A 12,842-nucleotide genomic window follows, 5' to 3' on the forward strand; every position below is an offset into this window, starting at 1 on the left:
GCCCGGCACTGTGCCCATTCTGCTTGGAGCTGCCCTGTCCCTGGACACCCGAGCGTCCCGTCATGGTGCCGGTGGAGCAGAGCGGGCTCAGCAGCAGGACTGGGGCAGGAGCACGGGGCTGTGCCGGGGCACAGGGCAGTGGAGGCATCCCGGGGCATCCCGCAGCCCCGCAACAACTGGAGGCGGTTTTATTGTTTAACATTCCTGGTGTTTTCTGTCAGGGCTGAACCAATTGTCCTTAATCCGCCAGGCTCTGCTGGCCAAACAAGTGTGGCTGAGCCACCGGCATCCTGTCCCCACGAACAGGCCCCTTTTGTGAGGGGGATTTAGCGTGTAGCCCAGTAAATCCCGCTGGTTTCCTGAGGCACCGTTCCCACACGCCATCCCCCAGCCGCGGTGCGGGGCCGGAGCCTGCCGGGGCTGAGCCGCCTCCTGCGGGTCCCCGGGGGTCTTGGGGTCCCTCTCGGCCCCCTCCCCGCACCGCTGGCCGTGGGGCGGTGTGGGGGCGAGCCCCGGGGCAGGAGCAGCGGCCCCAGGTCCTCATTCCAGCCCCTCGCTGGAGACGCCTTCCCTTAACGACCGCCTGTTGGAGGGCCGGGAGGTGCCCTCGCCTTTTTTTTCCCCTGAACAAAAGCGCTGGGATTTTATCTTGGGGGAGAATCTGGCTTCTGTGGGATGCAGATAGCCTCTGCCCCGCGGCTGGGGTTGGGCCCCCCCCCCCCCCCATTCCCGTGCCCCCCTGTCCCCTGCCCTCTGGGCACCGCCGGGCAGCGGAGGGGAAGGGCAGAGCCCCCAGGGGGGGCAGGGGCAGGGCCCCACGGGGCCCCACGCGGGACGGCCGCTTCCCGTGGAGAGCCGAAGGCAGGCGGCTGCTGCCCCCCCGGCCACCCGCACGGACCCGAGCCCCCCCCTCGGCGCCCCCCGAGCCCCCGCTCGCTCCCTCCCACGCCCACGCGAGCACCGTGCCCCCCCCCCCAACGCCCCCACCCGTGCCCCCCCGTCCCGCTGCGCTCCCCGGGCCGGTGCCGGTGCCGGTGCGGGGAAGCCGGGCTGCGAGCCCCATCTCCTGGCCGGCCGCGGCAGCTCCGCACCGGGCGGGCAGCGCCGGGAGCCCCCCCCCCCCACCCCGCCCGCACCCCCCCGGGTCCTGGGACCGGGACGAACCCGGCTGGAAGGACGGGCGGGGGGCTTGGGACGTGGTTTGCCACCCACAGCGGGCTCCGACAGGGGTGGCAGCACCTGAAGGCTGGGGGGGGGGGGGGGGGGGAAATGCCCCAGAGCAAACCCATGTATTGGGGCACCCCCACGGGCTGTGCCCCCCGGCTCAATGGGGGCATTGAACTGGAGCCCCCATCGCCATGCTTTAGCCTATGGGGGGGGCACTATCCTGTGCCACCCCACCCCAGTCCTCTGCATGGGTCCCTGTCCCCCTGTGCCCTGCACCTGGTTCTGGGGGTCTTGCTCCCCCCCCCCCCCAATCTCCTGGGGTCACCCCAGCCAAGGTTTTGGGGCCGCAGGGCTGGGCACAGCGCCCGGCGAGCGGCAGATGCGTGCGGCTCTGCCCGCCTGCCAGCGCGGTGCCGCCGGCACGCAACGGGGCTGCGCCCAGCCCGCGGCCCCGCTTCCATCCCCGGCGGTTTCCCGAGCTTCTTCCCCACGGGGGAAAGGGGCCTCCGGGCAGGATGCGCCCCTCTCCTCTCCCCTCTCCTCTCCTCCTCTGCTTCCTTCCTCCCCCGGCCGGGCCAGCCCTCCGCCTGCCCGCCGCAGCGCCTTAACCCTTTCGCCCACGCTCGCTGGTCATGCGCCAGCCCCGCAGCCCCGGCCCTTTGTGCTGGGCCCCGCGCTGCTCCCCGAGGCCCTGCGTCCCCTGGCCTCCATCCCACCCCGCCGTCCTCCGCAGGAGCCTCTCCAGGCATCCCCCTGGGATCGGGCAGCCGCAGCTCGGCCGCCTGCTCCCAAGGGCCGCTTGGCCTTGGCGGCGGTGCGGGAAGCCGAGCGGGTGAAGCCGGCCACCGGGGAGGCCCCACCGGGGAGGCCCCACCGGCGAGGCCGTACCGGGGAGGCCTCGCCACGCTCCCCGCCGGGCCGCAGACAAAGCCCCGCGCGGCCGCGGCCCCTGCGCCACACATCCGGGCGGCAGCACCGCGGCCCCGGTGCCATTTGCTGGCTCCACGGCCGGAAGAGAGGAGCCGGGAGGGGGCCTTGCTGCGGGGGTGGCGGCACGGCGGGAGCAGGATCAACGCATGGCGTCCTCGCTCCCCATTGCGGCGGCAGCCCCACGGCTGTGGGGACGGATCGGGAGGGCTGTTCGGGGGTGCTGGGATTGTGGGTGGGGGGCTGGGGACGTGCCCCCAGCCACTTGGGCAATACTGCCCGAGGGTTTCAGCCCCTGCCCACCAGCGTCCCGTGGGGCGAGGTGGTGGCCGCGCTGCGTGGCCGTGAGCTCAGCCCCCAGCACGTGGCTCAGGCACGTGGGGGGCACAGGGAGGATGCCGGGTTGTGAGGCGCCCTGCCCGCAGACCCCACTCTTCCCCAGCCAACCAATGCTATAACCAGTGTGAGAGGAGCTGGTGATGGCCAGGGGCCTGCAGGCGGCCCCCGTTTTGTGGGGACGCTCCTCGACCTTGTCCCCGCACCACGGCAGCCCTCGCTCGCTGGGCGCCCCGGTGCTAGGGAAGGCTGTGGGGCCACGAGCTGCTCCGTGTGCTCTCATCCCGCGCCGAGCCCTGCCCGCCCCCGGGGGGGTTCTAAATAAAACCGCCTGCTTTATTTCGGGACGGAAACACACGTGACAGGTCTGAGCAGGAAGGAGGGAAAGTCGGCTCCCAGGGCCCCGCGTGCCGAGGGTGCGGCTGCCGCGGGCTGGGCCGCCCCGAGGGAGCCTGGCGGCACGGGATCGCTCCCTGCAGCGCGGCACTGCCCCGCCGGCACGGGCTGGGTGTCCGCACAGCACCGGGCACGGCGCGGGGCCCGCTCCCACGCAGCGCCGGGGCCGGCCAAGCCCCACGGCGGGACCTCGGCGGTACAAACAACCACAAGCCGAGCCTCCGGCCGTGGCGCTTCCTGCCAAGTCACTCCACCCTCCGTGGGTGTGCTGGAGCGAGACCCAGCGCCGCGGCCTCGCCACGGCGGTGACATGCCAAAGTGGGGACACCGGGCTGGGGGCCTCGGTGTGGCACCGATGGGGACGGGGCGGCTGCTGCGGGACGGTGCCCGCCGGGACACGGGCGCTGTGGAGGGAACCACGTGCCCAAGGGCCAGCAGCGAGCGTGGGCAGGGAGGAGGCTGGGCGCGAGGCCGGGCGCGAGGCCGGGCGCGAGGCCGGGCCGCATCCTGCCGCCATGCCAGCGCTGCGGGTCAGCGTTCGTTTGCTGTGGTTTATTTGCGGCACTGCACTATTTGCAGCGGGGCGCTGTGCCTTGCAGCGGGGCGTTACATGCACCAGGGCGTTATTCGCACCAGGGGTGGCCGCACCTCAGCCCAGCGCGGAGCGAGGCCGGGCAGCGAGCGTGCCCGGAGGCTGCCGGTGTCCCCGGGGCACCCTCGGGGAAAGAAACCCCGAACGGCCCCGGCCGGCCGGGAGGGCGCCGCGGCCCCCCCGCGGCACCCAGCCTCCCTCCCGGCACCCCGGGGGGGCGGCCGGGCTCTGCCCCCAGCGCGGCCCGGGCAGCACCGCCCCGGTGCCCCATCCCCGCGCTGCCCCCCGCCGGGCCGCTGCCCCCCGCCGGGCCGCCGCCGCCCCCCCCCGCCCCGTGCCTGCCCAGCCGTGCCGGTGCGGCGGCGGCGTGGCGTGGCGTGGCGCGGCGCCCGGCCCCGCTCCTCGCCGCTCGTGGTGGCGGAGACCCCGGCCCCGGCATCTGGAGGTAGCGACGGAGCCGCCGCCGCTGCCCGCCCCGGGGTGGGGGGTGGGGGGTGTGCGGGGACCGGGGGGGCGCGGCGCTCGGTGGCGGCGCTCGGAGGGCGGCGGGGAGCGAGGGAGCGGCGCTGCCCGCCCGGCATCGCGGAGCCGGCCGGGGACGGCCCCGCCGCCAAGGCCGCGGCCTCCCGGCGGGGCGAGGCCCGGTACGCGCCCGGTGGGGCCGGGGGGGAGGCGGCGGGCGGGCGGGCGGGCGGCGGGGCGCGGCGGACAATAGCGGGGCCCGGCGGGGGAAGGCGGCGGCGGCGCCCCGCGGCCCCCGGCCCGGTGTGCGGCCGCCCCGCGGAGGGGCGGGCTGCCGGGGTCGGGGCCGCAGGGCCCGGCCGCCTCCATTTTGTTGGCGCCCGCTCCGCCGCCGCCGCTCCCCGCAGGCCCGCGGCCGGCCCCGCCGGGCCCGGGGGGTACCGGGGGAGCGCGGCCCGCAGGTGAGGCACGGCCGTGCCGCCCGGTGCCGGGCCGTACAGCCCCATCCCGGACCGGCCCGGCCCGGGGCCGCCCGGTGCCCGCCGCCACCTAAGATGGAGGCGAGGGCGCGGGGCCGGCCGGGGGCCGCCATGTGCGCGGGGCCGTGCCGGGCCGTGCCGGGCCGGGCCGCAGGTGGGAGCGGGGCCGGGCGGGCGGCCGCTGGCACGGGGCGGGCCGGGGGGGGGCAGCACTGAGCGCCCCCTCCCCTCCCCCAGCCCCAGACCGGGGGGGGGGCAGATGGGGGGGGGGGGGTCCGGGCTGGGGGGAGGGGGGGGGGGGCACGGGGGAAGGGAGGGGGGGTACGGGAGGGGGGGGCGCGCGCGGGCGCGCGCTGATTGGCCGCCGCCGCACCCCCCCCCAGGAGCGGGCGCGCGCGCGGGGCGCGCGCCGGCGGGATGGCGGCGGCGTCGGGAGCGCGCATGCGGGGGAGGGAGGTGGTGGTGGAGGAGGAGGAGGAGGAGGAGGAGGAGGGAGGCGGCGGAGCGGCGCTGGCGGGGCCTGGCCGGGCCGGGTCGGCGCGTCTCCTCCCGATCGGCCCGCAGCGGGGGCAGGCGGCGAGCCGGCCGCGGCGGCCGCAGGTGAGCGCTGCCCGGCGCTTCGGCCGGGCGGGCGGCGGAGCGAGAAGGGCCGGGCCGAGCCGGGCCGAGCCGGGCGGCGGGCCTCGAGCCTGGGCCTAGCGCGGCGGAGGCCGGGCGGCCGCCTGCCCGCCGCCTGCCCGCCGAGCGGAGCGGAGCGGGCCCCGGGCGCGGCTGCCATTTTGTGTCGGCGGCCGGGCTGACCCCATTGTGCTGTGCCCGCAGGTGGATGCCCGCCGCCCGGCATGGAGCAGGCCTGCGAAGTGAGCCGCCGCAGCTGCCTCGTCCCCTTCGGCACCTCGCTGGCGGCCGCCGAGGCCAAGGGCGGCCCGTTCGGCGAGGGCCGCGGCCCCGAGCCGCCCGCCATGCAGCTGGCGGCCGCCAAGCCCGTGTACGGCCAGGACCCGTCGTCCTGCTACATCCCGCTGCGCCGGCTGCAGGACCTGGCCTCCATGATCAACGCCGAGTACCTCGGCGGCGCCGCCGACGGCGCTGAGGCCCTGCCCGACCCCGGCTCGCCGCCCCCCCGCGGCCCCGGGGACCCGCCGGGCGGCGCCGACGGACCCAGCCCGGCGGCCGACGGGGCCCCCCCGGCCTTCCCGCTGCTCCTCCGGGACGGGGAGGACGAGGAGGAGAAGGACGAGGAGGAGGAGGAGGACGAGGAAGGCGCCGAGACGCCGGAGGAGGAGGAGGACGACGAGGAGGAGGAGGACGACGACGACGACGAAGAGGAGGACGAAGACGAGGAGGCCGCCGCCGGTTCCCGGGAGCGGGCCGCGGCGGAGCAGAGCCACGGCCGCGCCGGGCCGCAGCGGGGCCCCGGCAGCCCGGAGCCGCCGCCCCGCCTGCAGCGAGCCGAGCTGCCGCTGCTGGACGGCGGCCCCGCCGCGCCGGCCGGCGGGGGGGACAAACCGGAGCCTTCCGCCACGGCGGCCCTGCAGCTCGTAAGCACCGGGGGGGCGGTGGGAGAAGGAGAAGAAGAAGAAGAACGGGGGAAGGGGGTAGGCGGGGGGGGGGGGGGGGAAGCCGGGGCTCCATTTTGCGGCCGCCGGCGCGGAGGGGCCGGCGCGGTCCCGCGGCTGGCAGCTGACATCGCCGGGCTGCCTGCTGGCAGCCATCTTGCCGAGGGGACAGTTTTGACACCAGCGCGGCCGCCGGGGAGCCGCCGCCGCTCGGGGCCGCCGGGCCCGGGCCGTGCCCCGGGTAGCAGCGCTGTCACTCGCCCCGGGGACGGCGGCGCCTTTGTCGCGGGGCTCTGAGGCCGTCCCCGCCGACACCTCTCGGTATTTGCCCCTTGACTGACATCATTCCTTCGCAGGAGCAGGATGCTCGCAAAGTTGTGCCAGAGGTTTGGGGTTTTTTTCCGTCCCCATTAGCAGCTTGTTTCCTGGTGCACTTAATGATGACAAGGGCAGGAGCAGACCTTTCTCCTCTCTTAGCATCTCCTTTTTTTTTTTTTTTTTTTTTAAAAAAAAAGCTCTATCAGACCGCTCTCTTTGTTTGGGTTAGCGTAAGTTGCCCAAGCTGCGAGACTTTCCCGATTGCTAGGGAGGGGCTGTGTCACGGCCTCTCCGATCTCACTTGGGAAACCTTGCCCGTTATTCGGGCAGGCTTTTTTTGGTTCTTTCTAATTTCACCCTGCGCTCACGAATTCCATTAGTTGGCTTTCAGATGTGCTTAATGAGCAAAGCTGGTCCAAGCCTTGGAGCACCGATAGTGGTTAGATGCACATGACGCGTTTGTACAACTCATTTTTGAACGCAAGCGTAACTTTTGAATGGTTTCATCACTGAGTTGAGGTTCATCATCAAGTTGAGGTTCATTATTTATACATACATACCTTTTAAATATATTTAAGTTCTTGGAGATCTTGAATATTTTCCCCGAGTATTTTTAAAATGTTTGTGTGAACTGAAGTTTTCCTACTCTGGCTTTTAAGTATTATTTGGTGGTGAGGTGTGGACATTAACTCGTGACAACGCTGACCTCTGAAACTGTTTCGCTCTTTCTCATTGCAGTATAGCCGCTGATGCCAGGCAGATGCTACTGGTGCATGCAGCGTTTGGGGGAAAAAAACCCGCTTGCTTTCACTTGTGTTCATTTGGGAACCTGTGCGTTTCTGCCGTGTGCCGTGGGAGATGCGGGACCGCTTGTCAGCGAGTGCCCATAGAAGGGCTGATCGCAGCGCGGTGCTGAAAGCGCCTGAGTTTGTTTAAGGCGCCGCCAGGCTCAGCTCTGGATCACGGATCCTTCCGCGTGTTCCTCTGGGAGAATTGTCTCCTTGTGGAGACCCCACCTTCGGTGCTCCGGGGTGGGGGGCTGCTGTCAGCGTGAGGTCTGTACGTAAACTCAGCCTTGGTTTTGAGAGTAAAGCAGGGATCTCAGCAGCCATGTGCTCAGTGATGCGGTTGTGGGAGGGTCTCACGTTGTAAACAGAAGCTCGCAGAGGTACTTTCACAACACTTGCTTGTACTATCAGTGGCTTTACTACGTGCACCGCAGAGCTGCAGCTTTGTGCAGTGAGAACACTTTTAGTGATTGAGCCTGCTATTTGAATATGCAATGAAGGGCTGACTTTTCAGTGAAGCTGCCATCCTGTCTGCCATAGTATGACATTAACCTCACTGAATTGTTCTGCTGACTCTAAAACATAACTGCGTTCAGGGGAAAAAAAAGGCATAAAAAGAAAGCGTATTGTAGACAGCTTGGGATCCTTCTCTCCTTGAGCCTTGCATTCTTCTGTTGATAAGGCCGTGCAGGTTGTGCCAGCGTTCACCCGTTTTAGCTCTGCTGTTCATGGGATGGGAAGCGGTAGAGATTTCTGTCTGTGCCAGGTTACCAACGAGATGGTTAAATCTCTTAATTGTTGAACATGACATAGCAGCTTGGAATAACGAGGCTTGTCCTAAGAACCCCGTTCATGTGGGCATTTAATTCCTGTCTCATTTGTATTTGCGTAACTCGAGTCAGCTGTCTTTGAGAGCCTGCTAAAACTTGAAAAAAACAAACAAAACCTAACAACAAAATAAAAAAAACAGGAGCTCTGCATTGCTATTTTTAGGGTGACTTGTCATAGCTGGGCTACTCTTTCAGATAATCCCATTTACCCAGCCCGACATGGGTCTCCTTCACTTTACAGCAGGACTTTGAGCTTTTATTTGCGAAGCTAAGGGCTCTGAGTGTGTGCCCACTGCTTCTTCGCTCCCTGTTTTGCCAGGAGAAAAGCGTGCATGCATCTCAGCCCTCTGTGCGCTGACATTCAGCTGCCCATCAGACCCTTGCAAGCTTTTGGCTTTGGCTGGATCGTTAGGAGCTTTGAAAAGGCTCATTTCCAAAATGTCAAGGGTGCTTCCAGCAGAAGGGACAGCAGTTGGCTCGGCCTTTAGTGGGATGCAAAGGCCAGCATTCAGGCAGTGCCTCTGGGCAGGCGGGGTGGCAGGCAGGTATTGTTTTGCACGGAGTTGTTAATGGCCCTGGCCTCTGGTTGCTCTGGGGTGGCAGCAGGCAGGGGACAGGTCGCTCCGGTAGCATTCAGGTGTAAAGTGGGATGTGCATATTCTGAAGTTGTTTTAACTGCCACCTTAATCTTAGTTAAGGGTTGCTGAAACTCTCCTCCCAGCTCTCAGCAGCTACTGCCAGGTTTTGTGCTGGAGGGAAACAAATCGCAGCGGCCGTTATTGGGGCTATTGTTTCTGCTCCAGAAGTGACAATGTAGTGACTGTTGGCAGCTGATGGCGGGCTTCATTCTGAACGTGGTGTTAATGTTGGATCAGAGCCATTCAAATTGAAACGGTGGACTTTTTTTAAAAATTTGTGTTCTTTATCAGCTTGACGGGAACTTGTCTTTAGCATTTCTTTGGCCTTCGCGAGTGGCAGGGGTCCTGTGACAGCCTTGCGTGGGGCTGGACGGGGACCGGGACCCAGGCCCTGCCTGCTGGGGAGGGGGCGTGCAGCCACGGAACGGAGCCCTGAGCGCTGCCCGTCCTGCGTGGACTCTCGCTGCGGTACTGGAGCAGGTGGGCTTGCTCCTGGCACGGTTCTCGTGCTGGAGTAGTGCATTTTTAGCTAAGTTTGGTACCATATTACTTTGCTTTCGCTTTGCCAGTTGCTGATTTTTTAATTGCTACCCACAAAGTATGTCGGAGCCGTTTGGTTCGCAGAGCTGAGCACTTGAAAGCTGAGAGTTCTTGGCTTTAAGTACGCTTGTGCTGCTCTTGTGCATATATATACGTTATGCAACGCGCAGGCTTGGGTTATGCGTTCACAAGCTGTTTTTCCCCAAGACCCTGGTGACTTCAGGCTGCGGGATGTTCAGAGCTTGGAGAGGGGAACTCGCTTGGTGTTGCTTGTCGTTCGCATACCGGTGGTGGTGTTGTCCCGTTCCACTCTGTGGGAGTGTGATGTTCTTGTATTAGAAGCGAGGAAATGAGGCCCAGGGAAATCAGGAGCCAGGTCGTTCATTACTGAAGTTGGCTGCTTCCAGTGACTGGATGCACGAAGCGAGTAGGGCATGCATGAAATGAGTAGGGTATGTGCGTAGGGCCGCTGGGGGTTGGTTTTACCAGAACCGCACACGCAGAAGATGTTTGAAGTACTGACGGCTAGCAAAGTCATCTCTTTAAGCCTGGAATTAATCCATAATAAACTTGAGACTTTTGTTGCAGCTGTGGGAAAGTACTCTTGTTACAAAGTGTTTGTGTCCCTGTATATGAGAGTTACTGAGGTTCTCCTTTATTGACAGGCTTCTCTAGTGCCATTTCTCCCTTCGCTAGGAGTAAAGGAACCCACGCCACGTGATGTTTGCTGTTCCTGTAAACATTTCTGAAGGCATCTCCTACTACGCTCTGTTGCTTTGTGGTACACGTAACTGCTGGTAATGGCAGATCCCTGAGATAGAAGAGGCACTGCAGTAGTTCGAGCAGGGAACGTAAATTTCCTTGGGCAGTTGACATCTTCCTAGTGGGGAAATCGATCCAGTTTGGCTGGCTGTACCTCCTGCGAGCCTTGTCTGCAGCTGGAGAGGCCAGGTTCTCGCTGCAGCGCTGTCCCTGTGTGGCTGGCTTCACGCACCCCTCTGCCACCGAGCCTGCGCTGCTGGGAAGGATTTATTTCTTCTCAGAAAGCACGTAGCTGGATCTCACCTGGCTGCGGAGCTGGCTGGCGTCCCCTGGGTGTGAAGTGGCTGGTTCTGTCATTTAGAAGTGCCTTCGTGTTTTGAAACTTGGGCGCAAAGGACTTCAGCCATGGTGGGCATCCAGAAGAAGGTGGGGGGATGTTTCCGTGCTAGGGCACTGCCCTGGACTCTCTCAGGGCTTGACCATAAATTCTGAGGTTTTTAATGGCTTAGCTTCCTGGGTGTGAGAGCACTGCCTGGCCCGTGTGTGGTGGTGGAGTAGGTGGCGGTGGAAATGCTGGGGCAGCAGGCGTGCACCTGAGGCGAGAGGAGCGGCGTGGTTCAGTAAGTGCTGCTCCGGGACCCGTCCCTCGAGCCAGAGCTCCCCTGTGCAGGGAGCCTGGGGAGTACTTATTCCAGTATGTGGCCGTGATGGCTCTTTTTGTTTCGTTTGTGTCTGTTTTCTAATCTAATATTAGGTTCTGTTTGTGTGTGCGGTGTTACTGAAAATAACCTGGCTTCTGTAGCAATACGGATGGTCTGGCTACCTGTAGTGCGATGTGCAGCTTGGGTGATAGATGCCTCCCCTGATCTTACGGGGCCGTGCAGATCTCTAAAGCTGTGTCAAATGGCAAGAACGGAGGTATTTTGGATACTTGAAGGTGTGGTTTCGCAGAATAAAATGTCAAAAGCCTCTCTCACTTCTGCTTTCTAAATTATTAAAAAGGAAAAAAAAACGTAGCTAAGAGATTCTGTTCAGGCAATGTCCTGGTTAATACACATAGCCACAAATAATTAGTCAAAACTTAGTCGAGTCTTCAGTTGTTGGTTAGGTTGTTGCCGGAGGAGCGTAGACGTCACCTGGCTGGGTGGCAGCTCAGTTCTGGCCTGTACAGAGTGTGGTGTACATCCCAGGTGCATCCCTGCCGCTCTGCGGAAACGTCCAGCAGCAGCAGCACTGCCTTTCTCGGGTGCTTTTCAGAGCACGTGCTGCCTCCTTTTTGTATTTACTTGCTGGTGACTTTTAGAGAATTGTGTCTCCCAGACCTTGAACTCTTTTGTAAGGTTTTTTGTTGTCGGGGCGTGATGATGCTAGCTCTGTTCGTCTAAACCCTTGCTGAAACTAGCGGTGGTGGCTCGGTTTGGTTCTGTTACGGCAGCTCTTGACCCCAGGGCAAAATATTTCTGTTGTGCTTGGAGCCACGGATTTGATGATCGCCTCGTGCTTGTACAGCAGCTTCTGTAGACCTCGGTGCTTCCTACTTCCAGAAGTGGGGTTAAACTGTGCAGTGTGTAAAGATGATTAGTTTTTTAATTTCCCCGTGTTAACTGAACAAATCTGTAGCTCACTGAAGAGATGTCAACTCTGAATGTGATCATAATAAGCCACTTAAGCCCCAAGAAAAGAAGGGATATTTTCTGAATTATTACTGAGACAGTGCATCTTAAAAAGACATTATTAACTCAAAAATTAGTGTTTTGGGTGGTGATTAACTTTCGTTGCATATTCTAAGGAACAAGTTCTGTTTTTCTTGTCCGTGATTGACAACTTTTCATGCATAGTCACTTTCTTTTTTTTTCTTCTTTTTAAGTCAGTTACTCTTGCATTTGGGAGGTCGCAGGGACTAGAAACACACGTAGAACGAAACTCAAAATCCAGGGGGGGCATGTCCTGGAAGAATTTTTCAAAAATAAATACCAAGTTAATGTCACTTCTGATACCAGGAAAAAATGACATATGTTTTGTTCTGTCTGCACGGAGCCATCTGTGCTGCGCAGTGCAGTCTTTGCTTACTAAAATGGGAGTTAAATCCTTTATGGTGGTGAAGGCATTGCCAGGATTTCCAAGTTAATGGGTGGAAAAGGTCTGTAAGAGAGTCTGCTTTGAATTAGAGCAGCAGTTTTCAACCTCCATTGATTTGTCCACCCCTGAACACTTCCCAGGTGCAGACTCTTGTATGGAGAACTCAGACCTACCAACAATAGCCTCGCTTTCTTTTATGCAGTTTCGTGGCATGGCAGTATTTTTCTGCGGACGCGAGCGTGCAAGCGGCTGAGCAGCAGAACCCATTGTGAGTGTTCGACGCGGCACTGAATTTGGTGCCGAGCAAAACGTGAGAGGGGCCACGTGGCTGCTGGGCGCTCAGTGAGAGCTGCGCCGTGCCCCGGTGAAATATTTACCGGGAGCCGTAAATGCACGCGGTGCCCTGGTTGCTGGTCTGGGTCGGAAGCTACGAGGTGTGGTGGTGCCATCCAAGATGTGTTGGGGCTTTTTGGCGTGCTGCATCACGGGGCCCTGACCGCCAGGTTCCCGGTGGGGCATGGTGAAAGGTGCTGCCGTGCGCTGGAGGCAGAGGCTGGTGCCTCTCTGCTCGTTGGTTTTATCGAATTAGGAAGCTGTTTCTCTGTGGCTGCCCACAGGGGTTCTGCAGCAGCGGCTGGATGTCCCACGGAGGTGAGGCTGCCTCGGTGCGCAGCGCTCGTGTGTGTCCTAAAGCACTGGTGAGTCCAGGAGTAACCCCAGTGCTGTGCTTCCCTTGAGAGATGGGAAAGCATCCACTAAAGCTGACATGTTGACTTCCTGCGGTTGCCCTTAAGATTGCATCAAGCTTTACCTCACCCACATCGTTAGGAAGTATGGCAAAAATAATGAGGAGCGAAGTCCTGGTGTGCCATCTCCTTCCCAGCAGTTGCGGGTGAGCTGCCCTGGCCAGGAGGCTTTCACTTGCATCTTGAGCACAGCCTGAGCAGCAGCTCCGTGCCGATTTGACCA

The 12,842-nt window shown here is 63.0% G+C and overlaps 1 protein-coding gene across 6 annotated transcripts in view; it reads left to right on the plus strand.

Annotated features, from left to right (window-relative positions):
* The first annotated feature begins 3,759 nt into the window (after positions 1 to 3,759).
* NSD1 (nuclear receptor binding SET domain protein 1) overlaps positions 3,760 to 12,842 on the plus strand; it is a 63,020-nt gene continuing 53,937 nt past the window's right edge. The window contains exons 1-2 of one of the 6 annotated variants that reach the window (XM_080555152.1): positions 3,760 to 3,863; positions 5,182 to 5,900. In XM_080555152.1, the coding sequence (XP_080411278.1) occupies positions 5,202 to 5,900 (699 nt within the window). In that variant the 5' untranslated portion in view covers positions 3,760 to 3,863; positions 5,182 to 5,201. Of the gene's footprint in view, positions 3,864 to 3,931; positions 4,063 to 4,218; positions 4,342 to 4,808; positions 4,960 to 5,181; positions 5,901 to 5,995; positions 8,973 to 12,842 lie in introns of those variants that run through there. The other 5 variants (XM_080555154.1, XM_080555151.1, XM_080555153.1 and 2 more) reach the window with 5 other exon arrangements.

This window comes from Anser brachyrhynchus, assembly GCF_964034855.1.
Source record: "Anser brachyrhynchus genome assembly, chromosome: 14".
Classification (NCBI taxonomy): domain Eukaryota; kingdom Metazoa; phylum Chordata; class Aves; order Anseriformes; family Anatidae; genus Anser; species Anser brachyrhynchus.